The sequence below is a fragment of the Passer montanus genome, unplaced genomic scaffold (genome assembly GCF_014805655.1).
Source record: "Passer montanus isolate IOZ18808 unplaced genomic scaffold, ASM1480565v1 scaffold6, whole genome shotgun sequence".
In the NCBI taxonomy this organism is placed as follows: domain Eukaryota; kingdom Metazoa; phylum Chordata; class Aves; order Passeriformes; family Passeridae; genus Passer; species Passer montanus.
Window position 1 is genome coordinate 4,366,344 of NW_024371037.1, and position 16,438 is coordinate 4,382,781.

Below are 16,438 nucleotides of genomic sequence, written 5' to 3' on the forward strand. Positions count from 1 at the left end.
TTTAATTCCCCAAGAGAAATGCAAATATCTGCTATTATATATGCTTTGTTTCTTCATAGTCAGTCCTGACAGCAAAAAGTATTAAAAAAAAAAAATCAGGAGCTGTTTAAAATCCTCTCGCTCTTTAGAAGAGAGCACCTCAAGCCATTTGACTCAAAAGGAAGTAAAAGTGCCTTTGTCTGCTTTGTTGGTATAAGCATTTTGTGAAAAGGAAATTCCATCAGCTGTGCAACTTCCCTTAATTTCTTTTCCCACCTAAATCATTTACAAAAGTAATATCTACTTATATCTAACCTGGATAACCAAAGGCAATCTTCACTTGACAGAAAATACAGAGATAATCTCTTAAAGATACAGATTCAGTTAAACAAAGTGTTTTACCACAAAAGGTAAAACAAACCATTAAGGAAACAGTTAAGTAACATCCACACTATTCTATATATTAATCTCTTTTTATTTTAAATTATTCATTAAGAACTTCTACACTGTCTACAGTCTTTTTCCAGTTTCATGCATGAGATTTAAGAAGTTAGGTGTTTATTTTTGGGTGGAACTGTAACTATTTTTTTGCAATTTTTCAAAAAATAGTGTGACATCAACCTAACTTTTCCTACTTGCAAACTTGGTAAGATTGTGGCAGATATACAATTAATTATCTGTTATGTTGAGAGAATGTTCACACAAGTACCACCAGTACAGGCATTAAATTTTGCAATATTTAATAAACAGCAGCTGCAGCCTGTGGTGGTTGATGTAGTAGTCTGGACCAACAGCACACCTTAATATTTTTAGGTAGACAGGGAGGTTGTTGTATACATGCTGTTAAAAAGCACTGCTCTAACTTGAAAGAGTACCCTCTATGTATTTAAATCCATAACAACTGTCAGCTTTCCCAAAATGAAAAGAAACATGTTCATGTACCTGAAAGGCTCCACACATGACACACTCTTCTCTCTTTCTTTCCCCTTCTCAAATGCAAAGAGTTAAGCTTTGCAACACGCTCTAAACAAATTATCTGAGTTATTTTAGATTAAAAAAAGAAGGAACTTCAAAGTCTATAACCTCTCAAAACCCAACAATAAAACCAGGAGAAAAATAACCTCACCACCTTGTCAGCTATCACCCTGGTTACCCCAGAATCCCTATTAACATGGAAATTCTAATAGTGTTTGAAATCTAGTTCAGCTACAAGAAAAGGTCATCTGTATGGGGGATGTCCTTTGTTTCAGGGCAGCTAAGTTGCATAGGTTTTAAAGACAGTTAGAAAAATAAATAAATGAGAAGAATATATCTAAAAACAAAAAATAAAAAACCCTCTTTCAATATCAGTAGTATCAGTAGTTATTTCGCTGATTGCTTCTGTTTGTTGGATGTTTTAGTTTTGGCTAGAGGCTTATGTGTCCCAGCACTCAGAAAAAGCCTCTTCCCCTTTTAATAGTCCAGAAATCGAAGTTTAATGGGAAAGAATATTCTGTTGTCACTTCTCAGATTAGAATGTCAATCCACATTCTCGAGTTTCCACATAATAAAGACTTTTATTTATATAAAAGCAATAAGATGCAGAACACTTTACAACTCCTACAAAAGTGAAGTATAAGCAAAAACATCAATTATGACTTGTACTCATAACTTTACAAAAGCATTTATCAGTCACACTGACTGCATAACTGCAGTTATAACAATCTCTTGCAAATGTATGAAGCCTACTACATATTGCAATATTTTACCTTGCCATCAGCATAAATCCATGCAACTCATTACCTTTTTCTAAAGGTATCTTCTAAACACTAGACTACAGATACCAACAGAAAAAACAGATGTGTTAAAATATTATCAACAAATTTTAAAATTATTAGAAAGATACATCATTTACTGTGTTATTCCATGGCTCCTATTGCTGCAACTATATTGCTGTTTAAAAATGGAAGTTTTTAAACCTTCATTCAAACAGTTGATTTATTTTATTGGATTGTGCTGTGTTGGCTGCATTTGTAGAATCCAAACTACTGAGCCATCTGCACCACAACTGCTTTCCAAGCTTTATCTTTGTCAAAATCCTTTAAGGTATTATTGGAAACCTAAAAGTAAACAAATTTAAGACAAATGTAAACATGAAAAAATGTTTTGATTATAAACTGAAGTTCAAGCAAATAAATACCTGAGAGAAGCTAGGAGAATGTGAATAGGTACAGCCAGAGCTAATAAAATATTCTATACATTTGTAAATTGTATCATTTTGTATATAATAGAGTTTATATTTAGGATATAAAATATAACAGTGCAAATCATATAACACTTGAAACATTTGGGTCTAAGAAACTTAGCCAAATTTCTATTTTAAACATGTTATTTAAGACATTTTTCATGTCTTTTTCTAAAATATGACTGAAAGCCTTCACACCTAAACCTTTAACCCCAAAGCCAGAAGCAGTCCACCGTGGTGTAACTGAAGCAAGATTTACCTACATACACGCAAGCAAAGTTAGGTCTTGCTTAAGAACACAGATTTCTGAGAAGCCAAAGGGACTTGCAACTTCACCTATAACATTACTCATGTGTTTAAATACTAAAAGGTAAGCAAAAATCTGTTGCTTTTGCACAGAAAGTGCTCCTTTTAGCATTTAACTCATGCCTAATTTCTCAGTGACTCACAAAGCAGGAGTACTTTTGTAAATCATCTCTGGCAGAGATCTGTTGAGCCATGCCATGACCCATGCTCCAAAACACGACTCGCAGCAGTGGAAGTGATGCTGTGCTTCATCTTTTATACAGAACCTAAGTCTCAGGACACAGATCCAGCAAATAAGCAACCTACACCAAACACCCTCAACAACCTGAAGGGACATAATTCCAAAGTTTCCACTTTCCATTAGCAGCTGTTTACTGACTTGACTGATTTCAGTCTCTGCTCCCAGTGCTTTCTATCCAATGCTAGACTGAATCCAGCACTCTCCTTCTAGAGCAGTAAGCATGAGTTACTCTCTGAGAGTGTTTAAGGATTCAGGGTCTAGCTCTGTACAGCAGAGGAGAGCTCAAGGGGTACAGTTCTGTGCCCTATGTCATACCCAGTTATCATCTAACCAGGAAACCATTACCTCTTGATTACAAAATTAAGTTTCATAGAATAGCTTTTAATTGTGGTCTGAATTAAGATCAGAATTTAAGACCACAAAACATTTTTTTAAAAAGCATTTTAAAATAGATATTTTCAAATTTTCTAGTGGGTATAAATACAAACCTCTGTTGTTCTGTATTCCTGTTTTTTAACCTGTGATGGTGTCCATGCTGAATCCTGTAGTTTCATTTTTGTCTTGTAATTCACACACTGTATTACAGTTCCAATAGTAAGGCATGCCTGAATTAGCAGCATCAACATCAGAAGCAACAGGAGTACATCATAAGATTGCTGAAAATAGACATAAGTTGTTAACTACTTGAATAAAATATTATCCCATCTCTATACTTTAAAAATTCCTATCTAGACTTTTAAAATCAAATTATCATTTAAAGTTTATTTCACCATAACGTTTCAACCAAAATTTTAGTGCCTGACTTTGCTGAAAGTAAATGAGATCTATAACTTCTAAGAAAATGTTAATTTGGCAAATTATCTTTTCCTCTGGAAACACAACAGAATTGAGGAAACTATCCTCTGAAATAGTGTCCTACTGCTGCTTTTGACCTAAGCAAGGTCACAGCTATGCTTGGGCCTGGCCTTGTGCCTTCCTGGCTCTGACCTTGCCCTGCTGACCTGAGTTGCTGGATGACCTTGGATCTGCCTCAGTACTGTGGACTTACCTGGCAATCACTGAACCCTGTTACTGTGGCTGGACCTGCCTTCCTTTACTATTTTTTGGGGTGCTGTAGGACTGCCCTGCTTGCCAATCAAGTTACCCTTCTTCCTCTGTCCTGCTGTTACCTCCTGCTCTACAGTTCATTGCCCTGTGCAGAGCAGCACACTCTTACTGCAACCACACACAAAGCAGAGAATGTAAGAAATGCTCTGCAGGGTCACACCAACTGTCTAGACAGTGTAGTCATCTGTCTCCAGCATGTGTGACAGGAGAAGCTACTTAAAGAGGTTATGTAAGCTGTCATCATTCCTGAGGTTAAACAAAATAGTACACTCCTCCAGAACAAGAACAGGATCACAGACTCAGAAGTTGATTTTCCAGTCCCTGAGATATCAATTTAATAAACATTTTCTCTCTTTTCTTCTAAAGTTATGAGACTACTTAATGACTAATGGACACTTTTAATGACATTGGTCTAATACCCCTAAGTGGTCCTCTGAACAACATCAGGGACTGGCAAACACTTGGCTAGTAGAGCACAAGAAACCTTTTCACCAATGCACAGGTAACACTTCATACTGAAATGCTTTAAACTTTGCAAACTTTTTCTTCTTTGTCCAAATCCAGACTTTGAATGAATCTAGGTATAAGCTTATAGTCCCAACGATGGGTAAACATCCTAAGAAACAGAAAAATGTACTCGAATCTTTAATTTAAAATTATAAAAGCCCCAAGGATTCTAGCATACTGTATATTATTTTCGACATCTTTAGAATAAAATCCTATCTTTTTAAAACTACAATTCCAGGGTGCCAATAGATGTAACATACTTTCACTTATAAATCAAACAAGAGTTTTTAAGTAATTTCTATAAGATTTCATTCAATCCTAATAATGCAGACAAGGTACTGCATTATTCCCTTGTCTGCATTATTCCCTAATATATTCCCTAATTTGCTACTGCCTTGCTACTGTATGCTACTGTAACATATAGAAGTTCATTTTTCAACTGCATAAAAACACATACTTTCACAGCAGGTGGATAACTTTTAAAGATGTCAACAACTTGCATGATACTGAAGGATAAGTATGCGGAAGCAGTGAACAACAAAGGAGAGGTAACACTGCTAATGGCAATCAGGACCTCAACCTAAAAAATAAGATAATAATGGTTAAATAATAATCTAAAAAATTAACTCTGGTTTGTAAGATATGTCTCCTTGAAGCAAGCATAACAGAAGTGTGTAAAACTGTGTAAGATTATACATAAAAGAGAAATACTAAGAGCCATCCACATTTCATGAAGATACAGAAGCAAGCTTTGTATAACCCAAGTTACCTAGCCAAAACACTGCTGGTTTGTAATTCATATTTCATTCAATATAGATGATGACATTTTTGTTTTATTTTACAAGTGCCTTCCACACATACATAGAGGAAGTAATACCCAATCTGGAGGGCCAGTACAGAAGCCACCATTTATTCTTCAATTTATATGAATTAATGAGAATTAAAAACAGATATTGCAGACCTGCAACCTAAAATATCTTATGCAAATACCTTTGAGTGTCCTGAGGCAAATTTACTGCCATACAACAGCAGCTGAGTTTCACTCAAATATCTCCCCCACAGGATTATATTCTAACTTCAATTGTGGTTATGCCTCATTACTCACTTAAATAAGTGACTATTAATTAGAACAGATATTTTAAGGAGCCTTAACTACAAACCTAGAACATTCAAGGAATAAATTAACTCTACTGAATATTATTAGTTATTGTTGCTAATCACATAGATGAAGAATTTGCTTAAAATAGGTTCTAGGTCTAGCACAGTTTGCACACCTAATTTTCTTCTTTCAGAAACACAACTGATAATGAAAGAAAAAGGGAACCTCCTTTCAGGAGCTTGCCAGCAGTTCTTGGCATACCATTTGAGGCATGTCATTTTTCTATAGTATTATCTTTTCCCAAGGAATCACTACAAAATATCCAAAAAGCAAAGCAGAACAAACCAAAAAAACCCCAACCAACCAACCAAACTCTTCAAATGCTTTTCTAGAACTGATGAAATTAAGCATCCAAAGGACCTACTAGAGTTCTTTTAAGGGATACCAGCTAACACTCCTGCTACATATTTCTGTCACATTTTGTAGAAGCAGCTAAAAACAGTGAGCAAACTTGATTAGTGCCCACTATCAGCCAGAGTTTCTTAGCATTATTCTACTCTAATGACAAAGTCCAAGAATTTTAAACTTACCAGACATTTACTTGGATATTCAGCAGCTACATGACTCGCAATAGCACTTGGAAAACACTAAGCAAAAGAGTGTAACAAAGTATTTATTGACTTGAAAATTACAAAAACTACAACTGAGTTACAGTAATTTCCACTATTCACAGCTTTTTTCTTTTGTGTATTATGAATGCTGAAAAGTTTGTTTATGAACTTTTTCCACTTCATGCAAAGGGACTTTACAGACACATATATAAACCTAGTGTTCACTGTCTTCTTTCTCAACCAGTTCCTTCATGGCAAGCAGGGTGGCACAACATCATTTATGAATCCACTGCTCCTGGGTACAGGCTGTTACTAGGGATAAGGGTCACCAACCACAGCCTCTGACTTTTAAAACAGGTAAAACTGAGAGGTTAAATAAGATGTTCTAAGGATTCTACCATGCTAAACCTAAACTCAACATTTCCTTTGCAGCCTGAAATATTCTAAAACCTGTAACTTTTTTTGACACCCCACTTCCTTGTTTTAATACTCATTTCCATTTTACTGAATTGAGGACATAGAATGTATCAGAACAATTTACTGAAATATTGCAAATCAAAACAGATCAAAAATATTGCATAAATATATTAAGTATATTGAAGTTCTAATTCATTTGCTAAGCAGCAATTCCCAAACAGTATTAGAGCCAAATAAATACTCCAGTGGGGAGGAGAAAAGTGAAAAACAAATTTAATAAAAGCCATTGTTTTAAAAGAGTAGCTTCTATTTGCACTACTTACAGCAACTAAGATCCAAAAGAATGTTACTGAGAGGTATGGACCTGAGACTAGAACATCCATATTCAAAGCAATTATTCCACCAAATACTGATGAAATTCCAATAATCACCTCAATTACCTAAAACAAATAAGAGCACACAAATTATTAGTAATGTATTTGAACACGAAATTTCCTACTTGCATATAGAAAGGACCTCAGTGGAAAGAATAAAATGCATTTATGCTACTAGCTAGGCATAAAGTCTATGTTTTCCATTTCTAAAATATGGCAAAACACTAGCTAGCTTAAGTGAAAACAAGATCAGCTTCATTATACACATTTATGCTTTCATTTATTAGCTCCCCCGAACAATAGTTCAGTTTACACTATCCTTAAGTAGTCTCCTTCCCATAATAAAGAGCAGTTACAATTTATCTTGCAATCTTCTAAAAGGAAATATTTTACTATATATCTCTCTTTTTTGTCTTTATTCTTTTGGCTCTTAACTACAGTGATCTCTTCCTGGCTTTAAAGAACCTCAGCACTTACAAAGATGAAGTAATAAATTGATTCAATGAAACAATGCTTTTCTTACTGAGTATGACTTCAGAATTCGAGCAGGAAAGCTGACATTGCTCAAAACAATGGCACTGTCATGTGCAGCATTCTAGAGGAGAATAAAAAAATCATGATAAAAAATATACAAAGCAATAGATTTCTTTCTAATATCTTGTACAGCCTCTTACAGATCCTGACGGTGGTATGCAATATCTGGTTGGCCCAGAAGAGGTGACAGTGACACATCAAGGTGTTTTCCAAGGTAAGACCACATCAACTACATGAAAACCAAACTAGTATCAGATTAGCTGTTCCACAGCCACCATTCAATTATGAAATATTTTCATCTTGTCTCCCTTTTCCACCTTCAAAGAATATACTTTCTTCCTGAGCCTTCTGGCTTTACAGATGTGCATCAGCAGCAGCCAAAGGAGGACAAGGCACTACACAACTTTATTAATCAGTATTTCCAATGGCATATTATGTTTGCTTCATTCTTACCTAAAAGTACTGCTGTAGAAAAATGAGGGTGGGGTTTGGGAAAGCACTTATGAATAAAGAAAATTATACCAATAGCCCCAAATCCTGAAGTCAAGACATGTCATGCAGATACCACCAAACTGACATACAAGACAAATACTTTCTCTGCATCAGGCTTCAAAAAGGTACTGCATGAATACATACAAGCTATAGTATTCTAATGTTTCAAACAGCAAGTTTTGTTCTACAAAACAGAAGTAAAACTTTTGCCATGCCTATTCATAAGACATTCAAAGAACTCTGTGCTGTGTAATTTTCAACAGGTAATTTTGCAGAGGGGTCATTGCACTTTTAAAAGATAAAAGAAATAACTGTTTAGTATTGTATTTTTATTTGTAGGTCAAATATAGCTTTAGCATGCAAAGTTATGGTGTTGTCAATAAATTTTCAGCATATGTAAGACAGGAAAATGGAGAATTTTTTAACATGCACAATCCTTAAGGGTACCTACTTTCTTTCTAGTACAGCAGTCTTCGGTAGACCTTGCTGAAATGATCACAGTAGTTGCCATGAAGATTTCCAGCAGAATAAGTAGAATCAAGTTGAAATTTATCTGTCAGCAAAATCCCAGACATGAGTTATGTCTTCCATATTCAAAATAAAGGAAGGGGCTGAGTCTAGCATGATTAGGCAGGTTGTCTAGTTTCTGTCAAATTTAGACACATCTACTGATAACATACTTTGTTATCTATTTTCTTGGCTCTTGACAAACTTCAAGAACAACATTATTCTCAGAATGCCTAACCTAAGGAAAAAACATTTACTTCATTTATGGAAATATTCTGCCTGAAGATTTTATCACTGTCCTCCAGAAGAGGAGCTTATGATAAGGAAGTGTTTGCTGGGTACATTCGCTTTTTGCAGGCCTTTCTATGTGAACCCAGAACACTGCAGCAAATAATGGAAGATTCCCAGGGGAAGGAGGGCCACAGGTCACAACTCCTAGGTTGCAATCCCAAACGGTGTGCTACCATATTGGATGCTGAATGAAAACACAAACCAAAGAACTGCACCAAGGATCCTGGTTCTGTGCCCTGCTTAGTGCTGGTAAAGCATTCACAAACACTCTTCATGGGTTCATGACCCTTGCAGACTACATTGCAAAAAACATGGATGCTGCCATTGCTCACATTCAAGAGACAAGTAAGTGAATGCAATACTTAACACTGCTCTTTTGTCCCTTATTACTCTCATGAAAAGAGGTAGGTACCTACACTACATGGACTGAATCATTTCCAGGCACACAAGTTAGGCAGAGTGGATCTCCCTTTCTTGTCTTCAAAAGCACCACGATGGAAATCAGCAGTCCAAAATATAACTGGTAGTCAGTCAGGCCACTGGGGCAAAGTACCAAAAGACTAGAAAGAACTGATACCATTCCAAACCTATACAATTATAGCAAACCATTGTTCAAAAACTTAGAACAGAATGATATTGCTTCCTCCTGTCAGACCTGCTTTGTTGATGATGAAATCTCAGTCTTCCTCCAATACTCTGACATGTATCTTGCAGCATGTGTTTTTTGAAAAAAGTAGCAAGTGACAGATTTAGGAGGCTTTTTTGGATGCTGAAATTCACTTTTGCTTAGGAAATGATAATTGAAACTATTTGCTTTGCTGTACCAAATAGACTGTACAGTTGTACTAACTACGCAAACAACGATAAATGTCATTGTGGCAAACTACTAGAAAATGTGCTACAATGAAGAATACAGGAATTGTTAGGCAAAACAAGAAGTTCAAATGTGTGGCCTGGAGAACAATTTAATCCAGATTAAAAATTCCGTTTTGACACAGAGCTAATACTGATATGAGCTGGCAAGGCCACATGTCACATGTGGCACTGCAGTGCCAAGTAGATGCACAAGTTTGAGTCCAGAAGCACTGTAACTAAACTGATGGACTATCTCACTTAGACCCAGGTACAAGAAGTAAATAACAAAAGTTGGAAAAGTAAGAGTAAATAAATTAGATTCTTGTGAATAATATTGCAGGTAACTAACACTGGGCAAAGAAAAATATAAAGTTACTGTTGCATGACCTCTCCTCACAGACCAAGCAGGAATACTGGGATATTGGTAGCAAAGTAATGACATGTGATCTCCAGCCACCTAAAGTCCTCCCTGCCTTGTTTTTTAACAAAGATAAATGTATCACAATTAGTAATTGTTTTGGTAACTTACATTTATAGCTGATGGATTGAGGACAAGTTTGCATCCAAACCAAACTAAACACGTTGTTGTAACAGCAAATGTAGAGACAAAGAGAATCTGAAAATTTGGTATCTGAAAAACAATTTCAGAATGGGTTTCTCTCTTATTTCAAACACAGGGGGAATATGAACACACATACTGATATATATAGATAGATGATATAGATAGATGTAGATATATAGAGAGATACATAAAATTGACAATGAAGTTTCATACTTACCACATTAATTTTATTCCTTGCTATAGCAAAGCTCACAACTGCTGAAGGAATACACTGGGAAAATTAAAAGAAAAGACTAGTGGGATCTTCTGCACAATGAATTTTATATATACTTCTATAGATATATTCTATGTGTCTGAATTCATATTCAGTACACTTAGACAAACAGCAGATCAGAAACTCTGAAGAAAAAGTTTCACTTGACTGAACTCATTCATCACAATCAGTGTCTAAGAATTACAAGAAGTTTAAATATACCTTCCATATTCCTCAGTTTTTACTAACTACCCAGCATAATGTGATGAGTAAACGAAAGAAGGTCTTTCATGAGGTATTTCATGACTTCATTAGTTTAAATTAACTCTAGAAGGCCTGAGATCCTCGAGCAGGGGAAAACAATGCTACTCCCAAACTGGGCCTGCACATTCTTTAAACAGACATCATCCTTGTTGAGTAAGCTAAAATTTGCCCAATGTCAAAACAGTTCTGAAGAAAATCTTGTGAAAATCTGCGTAGTCAAGACACACTTGGAGAACTGTGCCTGGGATGTCCATTTGGCTCACTGGGGACTATGTTTCCCTGCTTGAGGGCAAAGATAAATGGAAAAGTCATGCACAAATGAAAAGTCTCACAAAGTAATTTCTCTATCCCTTAACTGTTCCCCACCACAACAGACATGGCTCCATTACAGATCCAACTCTATTTTACACAGATGCCTACTAAAATTATAACAGAAATGTTCTTATGTTAAACAATGAATTATGCAATAAATGCCACATTTCTAATTCTCCTCCCACACACCTGAACACTAATGGCTTAACAATTGAATGCTATAAAGAGATTAATACTGATATGTAAAATTCTTGGCAGCACTTCCTCAACACCTAAATGACCTTTACTGAACATAATTAAAATTCTTCTATGTCCTGGATACACGGGAGTTCCTAGAACACTACAGGACTATGTTTAGGCAACTGAATGAAGTATTAGTCCAGATGGGTGAAAGTCTAGAGAGCAACTCAGCCTCAGGCTAAATGAGACACTTGGTGGCCAGCTGGTTCCACATCTCTCCAGGCTCTTCTGACTGCACCAACATCACCATCTGCAGCAGGAGCTCTAACACCTTCCTCACATACACACACCTTCAAACCCAATGAGATAACCTGCTGCATCCAAAGATCTACAGGTCTTTGGAAAGTTTTAAACATGAAGTTCAAAGAGTCAAGATCAGGGGCAGAGAAAGAGACATCTCAGTAACTAAACCAGTGCTGCACAGAATAAGGTATCTCTGAGGCTACTGACTTAAACTCCTCCAACTTCAACACCTTTGGTGGAAACCCAAGTGGTAACTCATTCACAGAGCAACTCCTGGGACTTGTTTGTTCCAAGTAATCTTGGACCTAACTTAAAAACAAATATATAAGTCAAGGTGAGAAAATAACTATGACAAAATACTGCCATAAACAAAGCAAGTACATGAGACTTAAAGCACAAACTAAGCATATATAATACAGTAAATATGTGTATGCATCCCTCAAAGTACAGAAAAAAATATTGGGCTCTGGAAAATGTCAGCCATCTTTAATGCACACTTTACTAATAAAATAATAATATTCAAGAGAATTTTAGTCTGCTTTGGTACTAGGATATTATGGCAAAATAAACTGAAAAATTAACATTTTGAGATACAATATGAAATACATTTTGATAGCATATAGCCAGAAAACTTTCCAAATACATAGCAACAAAAATTTTCTTAAAAATCAAGCAAAGAAAAACTGCTCAGCAGATTAATCTTGCATGCCAATGGTGAGCTGATTAACAAAAATAACAAAAATATTGGTAACATAAACCCAATTGTCTTCATGACAACAGTAATTCCTTTAACCATGCAATGAAATTCCATTTAATGAACTGTTAAATATAATTAAATTTTCCATGAAGAAAAGTAGTAGAAAAAGACAGACAGAATAAAAGACATAAACCCACAAAAATTATTTACTATTGCATTTGCTGTCAAACAGCCACAGCAAATAATTAAGAATGCTTACTGAACCTGCTGCACAACGTAAATAATCCATTTCAGATGGAAAAATATTTCCCAGATATAGTGAAAATCCAGAAGTAATAAGGAGGCAAGTCTGCAAAGCAACAAATAAATTTATATTAATAAAACTGGGGTTTTAAAAAATAAAAAAAACTAGTCAGACATAAATCAGTAATCAAATTGAGCTACTTTTAAGAATGCAGTTTTTGTGTGAATAAATTTGAAGAAAAATATCACAATACGCTGACTTCTGAAGATATTTCACTGGTTAACAAGACCTAATAATGAACATATTTAAATCAAAAATTTTGTCCTGACCTGGCAAACACCTAAATATAAGTCAAAAGGTAACTTAAGTGTTTAGTGGTAAAAATGTTTCAGAGACCTCAGCTATGTCTCTACTTTGCATTCCCTGCTTGAGTCCAACATTCATTATGCATATGGGCAGCTGGGCAATTGCCAATTGGAACACAGCAGTAAAAATAGAATTGGGATACATTAATTAAGTTTCTTCCACTATGTCCCTACACCCCTCCAAATTCTCTTCCTGCTTTCATCCAGTGGTACATGCAAAAATGTTGAGCTACTCCTCTTACCTTAATAAGTTTATTTCATAACTACCACAGTTACACAGTGCAATAAGCAATTAGCGTCTTCTACTAACACTATTTTGGTTTTCCTTGTCATTCCTCTTAGTAGGCATTTCTTTGAAGGGGCTGGGAAAGGTAAGAGACAGAATGGCTCTTCTGCTTTATTTGGGTATTTTTTTCATGTCAGAATATTATTGAGGGTCTTTAAAAAGCCCTTGTCAAAAAACCCCAGAGAATAAGGAAAGCATATGTGCATGTATAAACACACACACAGAGAATTTTGGCAGACTGAAAAAACAGTCTATAGAAAAACGAGTTGAAATTGTGCTTGATGTTCATCAAATTGTTCCTGCACAAAACCAGCCCATCAGCCACTTAGATGTCACTTTACAGCTGGCAACTGCTCCCTCAAGTACATGGCTCTGCTCACTGTGACTTACATTGCTCAGCATACAGAGACTTTCTCTTCTGGACACTGTCTTTCAGAAGGGTTAATAGAGACTAAACACTTGGGAGAAAAATCTATTTGGAATTTAATCTAAGAGTTCATTAATAAAACTGCACTTTCATTTTTTCATGAAATCATGAAATTCATTCTTCTTGATAATATGACTTCAGCAAATGATCATTAAATGTTATTATCTCCAAAAATTTATAACTACTCAGTAAATTACAGACAGTTGTTCTTTTGGACAATTAAGTTTGAGAAAATTTAATGCAAATAAAGCCAGAACTTATTTCCTCTCTTTTCATGTAACAGTACAACTGAAAGGAAATCCAAGCCTTGCAGTTTGTCAGAAAGGAAAAAATGCTCAGCTGTTTCCACAAAAATAAGGCAATACTTTTATTCACTGTGCATAAACAAGCAATTACCATATTAACAGTGAGACAATCTTAGTTCTTAATAAAAAGTACTCTTCAAAACACACAAGCTGACAGAAAAAGAAAAGATCAAATTCTAATTGCTATAATGAAGTTTAATTAACTTGGCTCAGAACATGGAGAAGCATATGATGTACATGCAAGATGAGTATCCTGTGATTCTAGCAGTGAACACAAAAATTTAAATCACTGTGTTGTTTGCATAAGAAATACAAGTATATACCTTGCTATGTTAGTGATTATACCAAATAATTATGTGGCTACTGAACCCTGATAGACAAATGTGGCAATCAAGTACCACATATCTTTTTAATGCCAAAATGTTATCATGGCAGCCACAGTATATTTAATAGTTAGAAGAATTTTTAAAACAATGCAAATGGTCCACATATTTTACATACTCTACCAAAAAGCACTGCCTATACATACACATGGGCTGATATTTACCACTACTTCACTTATTCTCTACTTATATGATTAATATTAATGATAAAAATCAGCCTTCATATACCACCTCTGATTAGTAAAAAATAGTCAAAGAATACACACAGTCTACATTCCAAATTTGCTAAATACGTTTCTATTTTTACAAAGATTACTTTTCAATACTATCAGTGATGAAATTCTTAGTCTTCAAATGACGTCAAACAGAACAGATTTCTGGGCACTAAGGCCACACTTGTATTTTTAAATTTACTATAGTTTAAAGTACTTACTCCCATCAGCAAAGAAAATATCCATGTTTTGTAACTAAAGCAAGGATGCAGCCTCTTTGACAGCTGAAGGTCACTGGATTTGATATCTGGTATATAATTTCCATTCTCTTGTTTTCCCCGCTCCAAAGTTGGCATCCTGTCATAGCTAAATTCTTCTCTGTAACCTTCTTCCCTGGTCATAACACTTCACAAAGGCAATTAAATAATAATAATAAGTTACAAAGAAAGAGAAAAAGTATAATTCAGATCCTTCACATACTCAGATCAGTGGTCAACTAGGTTTTTTGTGTATTCAAGACAAAATGAACACAATGTTTAACTACTGTATTTACATTTCAAAATATGTAAACTTTCCAACAACTTACACACCTTAACTAAATTTCATCATAGAGCCACAGTTCATAATAACATAGTATAAGTACCAACATATTTAAAGTTTGTGTATCTATGATAGCTCAGTGAATTTTTATTTCAAGATCTAAGAACCAGTTTTAGAGCTGTTTAGTTAGTGCATACCTCTATAATCAAAGCTTTTTACTTTTTTAACTCTAGGACAGCACAGATAATCAAACAGGTTTCAACATAAATTCCATTTAATTTCAACACTTTTTATCAACTACCTAAAATGACAGACTTCCCTGTGAGTCCCATGAACACAGATACCCACAATAACTCAGCTACAGCAAACTGTTTCAGAATTACCCAGTATCAACCATTTCTCTTGTTCCCTTCATCCTTTCTTGTTCACCTCACTGCTTGCCAATCTGTTAAAATACCACGAGGAGTATCTCATATCAGAATTAAGTTACTGTATATTTTTCAACAGCTAAAAACCTTCGTGCTTACCTTCCACTGAAAAGTTAGCTGTCAGTTTAAAACAGCCCTGTGAACACAGCTGCCTGTACACTTTGTGATATTCTCACCGTTCAGTGAGTCATGCCGGCTTTGAAAAGTTCTCCCTTACACTTTGGCTTTCAACAACATCTATTCAGATATGGAACAAAAGCACAGCAAGAACTTCAGTTAAGCCAGGGAACAGGAAAATGCCTCCTGAATTTTAATTAAGAGAACACACTAGAAAATGACTGTACTGCATCTCATAGGGCTGCTTCCAAATCAGACCAACAAATTAAAAGTTTCATGTCTCTTTTTTATTTGAGTACTACCCCTTACTTAGCATCTTAAATAAAAGTTTCCTCACTTTTCCACTTTTGGCTATCATAACACCCAGCGATCACAATATCTAACAAACGAGCTCTTGTTTCAAAAGAGCAAAATGTACTTACAATACAATTTTATCTGCAGTTTTTTTCTAGGAGAATATTTCAAGTATTACAGTATCTCAGCAAGATGGGAAGCTCAAAAGTTTGAGGTTAGAAATCTATCAAGATTATTATTTTCATTGTAGAACACTTCTGTCTTTTTCCACTAAGCCCAGTGTTCTGGGGTGCTCAGATAAACCTGGCACATCTCAGTCGCGCCGTCATTTGCACTTACAGAGCACCCAGATGACTAAACAACATATTTTCAGCCTAGCAGGCAGCAGTGACATGCAATGGCCAGCGTACATTGGATCCAGTCCTCCTGCTTATTAAGCAATGAAAAGAGGGAAAAAAAGGACGTTTTTATCTTGAAGATGTTGGCACCTTGACAGCTACAGCAATGACAGGGTCTTTTGTCTAAACTTTAAACACTCTTGTAACTAAGACACAATTAAATCTTCAGTATTCTGAAGGGCATCACCTTCAAAGTATGCTAGAAAAACTTCTGAACAGCACAACTTCTCAGTTTGTACAGACTGTAGATTTTATTTTTTTTTCATGTCAGCCAATACTGAAAGAATATTAAAATGTTACAGTTGTTTTAATAGATTTAAACAG

The 16,438-nt window shown here is 35.3% G+C and overlaps 1 protein-coding gene across 4 annotated transcripts; it reads right to left on the reverse strand.

The window, feature by feature from the left end:
- Positions 1 to 1,512: 1,512 nt before the first annotated feature.
- Positions 1,513 to 15,501, reverse strand: MLC1 (modulator of VRAC current 1). 4 transcript variants are annotated; one of them, XM_039727001.1, is made up of 12 exons: positions 15,405 to 15,501; positions 14,559 to 14,742; positions 12,375 to 12,464; positions 10,324 to 10,377; positions 10,074 to 10,175; positions 8,343 to 8,444; positions 7,389 to 7,460; positions 6,815 to 6,931; positions 6,054 to 6,110; positions 4,822 to 4,944; positions 3,239 to 3,406; positions 1,513 to 2,078 (listed from the first exon to the last, which is right to left on the reverse strand). In XM_039727001.1, exons 2-12 carry the CDS (start codon positions 14,736 to 14,738, stop codon positions 2,004 to 2,006), a joined length of 1,140 nt encoding a protein of 379 aa, XP_039582935.1. In that variant the 5' UTR covers positions 14,739 to 14,742; positions 15,405 to 15,501; the 3' UTR covers positions 1,513 to 2,003. The 4 variants fall into 4 exon arrangements, with proteins under 4 accessions (XP_039582935.1, XP_039582934.1, XP_039582937.1 ...); XM_039727000.1 differs by lacking the exon at positions 15,405 to 15,501 and adding an exon at positions 15,261 to 15,382; XM_039727003.1 differs by lacking the exon at positions 10,324 to 10,377 and having other exon boundaries at positions 10,074 to 10,160.
- Between the last annotated feature and the right edge of the window lie 937 nt (positions 15,502 to 16,438).